The following is a 1,883-nucleotide window of genomic DNA, read 5'->3' as shown; positions in this document are numbered from 1 at the left end:
TTTCCAGGAACTTTTTTATTTCTTCCTTGATCTCATTTAACCCATTAATTGTTATATAGCATGCTATTCAATCTCCATGAATTTGAGTGTTTTTGATTTTTTCCCTTGTGGTTGGTTTCTATTTTCAGGCCCTTGTTCTCTGAGAAAATGCTTGATATGATTTCAAATTTCTTGAATTTGTTGAGACTTGTTTTGTGTCCTATCATGTGATCTACCTCTGAAAATGTTCCATGTGCATTTGAAAAGAATGTGTATTTAGCTTCTTTGGGATGAAAGGTTCTGTATATATCAGTTAAGTCCCACTGATCCAGGGTATTGTTTAATGCTGCAATATCCTTGTTGATATTTTGTTTGGAAGATCTATCCATTTTCGATAGTGGGGTGTTATAATCCTCTAGGATAAAGTGTGTTGCTGTCTATATCTTTCTCAAAGTCTTCAAGATTTTCCTTATGTATTTGTGTGCTTGTATGTTGGGTCCATATATGTTTATAATGTTTATGTCTTCTTTTTTATAGTTTAATGTATTTTAATAGCAAACTTACAGGAACAGCACAGAAGACAGACAACATTAAAAACATACTTGCATGTAGGACAACTCAGTTAGAAAAGTATAGTGAATGGATGGAATCTACTGTATGATAAAAATGCTACAAACACCATTTAGTTGCCATCAATAAGAAATTTACTTGTTTTAAAAAAATCCAAATGCTGGCATTGTCCAAAAAAGTATAACATATTTATTTATATTGTTATAGAGTTGAACTGCTTGAAACTTGTTCACTGAAACACCTTGACTTGCATTAATGCTTTATGTCCCTGCATTTATATTAAAAAAATTCACACACAAATGAAAATGGAAAAATGGCCAATACCTGATTTTCTGTCCCCTATTTTCCACTTGCAATCATATAGTTACCTTTTTGACCCCATGGGAAAAAATATCTAACGTTCAGAACTACCAATAACAGGAAGAAGAGAATTTTTTTTTTATAGAATGAAATGTTTCCCATCATAGTGGATTCTTAAGCATGTTCTCCATGTATGTGGCATGCTAGCTGGATGTCTTTTGGCATAATTGTTACACGTTTGGCATGGATAGCACACAGGTTGGTGTCTTCAAAAAGGCCAACCAGATAGGCTTCACTTGCCTCCTGCAAAGCACCAATAGCTGCACTTTGGAAATGCAGATCTGTTTTGAAGTCCTGAGCAATTTCTCGCACTAGACACTGGAAGGGAAGTTTGCGAATCAGAAGTTCAGTGGACTTCTGATAACGTCTAATTTCACGAAGTGCCACAGTACCAGGCCTGTAACAATGAGGTTTCTTCACCCCTCCAGTAGAGGGTGCACTCTTGCGAGTGGCTTTGGTAGCCAGTTGCTTCCTCGGTGCTTTACCACCAGTTGATTTGCAGGCAGTCTGCTTTGTATGAGCCATGGTATAGGGACCTCTTTACTTACCCCTCTTCTCCTTCGGCTGGAGCTCGGCGAGCTGGAGGAGGTGCTGGCGTTAGAGAGCGACGGTGGCTGTGAACACTGTTTATGTCTTCTTGAGGGATTCTTTTCTTGAGTGTTATGAAGTGTCCTTCTGTGTCTCTTTTTATGGCCTTTGTTTTGAAGTCTATTTTGTCTGATATAAATATTGCTACCCTGGATTTTTTTCCCTGTCCATTGCTTGGAATATTCTTTCCCAACCCTTCACTTTCAGCCTGTGTAGGTCTTTTTTTCTGATATGGGTCTCTTTTTATTTTTTAAATGATTTTATTTATTCATTTTTTAGAGATCGGGAAGGAGAAGGAGAAAGAGAAATATCAGTGTGTGGTTGCCTCTCATGTTCCCTGTATTGGGGACCTGTCCCACAGCCCAAGCATGTGCCCTGACTGAGAA

At 37.8% G+C, this 1,883-nt stretch overlaps 1 protein-coding gene across 1 annotated transcript; it reads right to left on the bottom strand.

The window, feature by feature from the left end:
* Nucleotides 1-924: 924 nt before the first annotated feature.
* Nucleotides 925-1,510, bottom strand: LOC114505301 (histone H3.3C-like). Its single transcript, XM_028523193.2, has one exon. It carries the CDS (start codon nt 1,432-1,434, stop codon nt 1,024-1,026), a length of 411 nt encoding a protein of 136 aa, XP_028378994.1. The 5' UTR covers nt 1,435-1,510; the 3' UTR covers nt 925-1,023.
* Nucleotides 1,511-1,883: the final 373 nt, after the last annotated feature.

This window comes from Phyllostomus discolor, chromosome X, assembly GCF_004126475.2.
Source record: "Phyllostomus discolor isolate MPI-MPIP mPhyDis1 chromosome X, mPhyDis1.pri.v3, whole genome shotgun sequence".
In the NCBI taxonomy this organism is placed as follows: Eukaryota; Metazoa; Chordata; class Mammalia; order Chiroptera; family Phyllostomidae; genus Phyllostomus; species Phyllostomus discolor.
The sequence above is the reverse complement of the archived record's forward strand: the minus strand, read 5'-3'. Positions and strand labels throughout refer to the sequence as shown.

What these genes read in the sequence shown, in the direction of transcription:
- LOC114505301 (XM_028523193.2), bottom strand. Translation starts at nt 1,434, where the DNA reads ATGGCTCATACAAAGCAGACTGCCTGCAAATCAACTGGTGGTAAAGCA.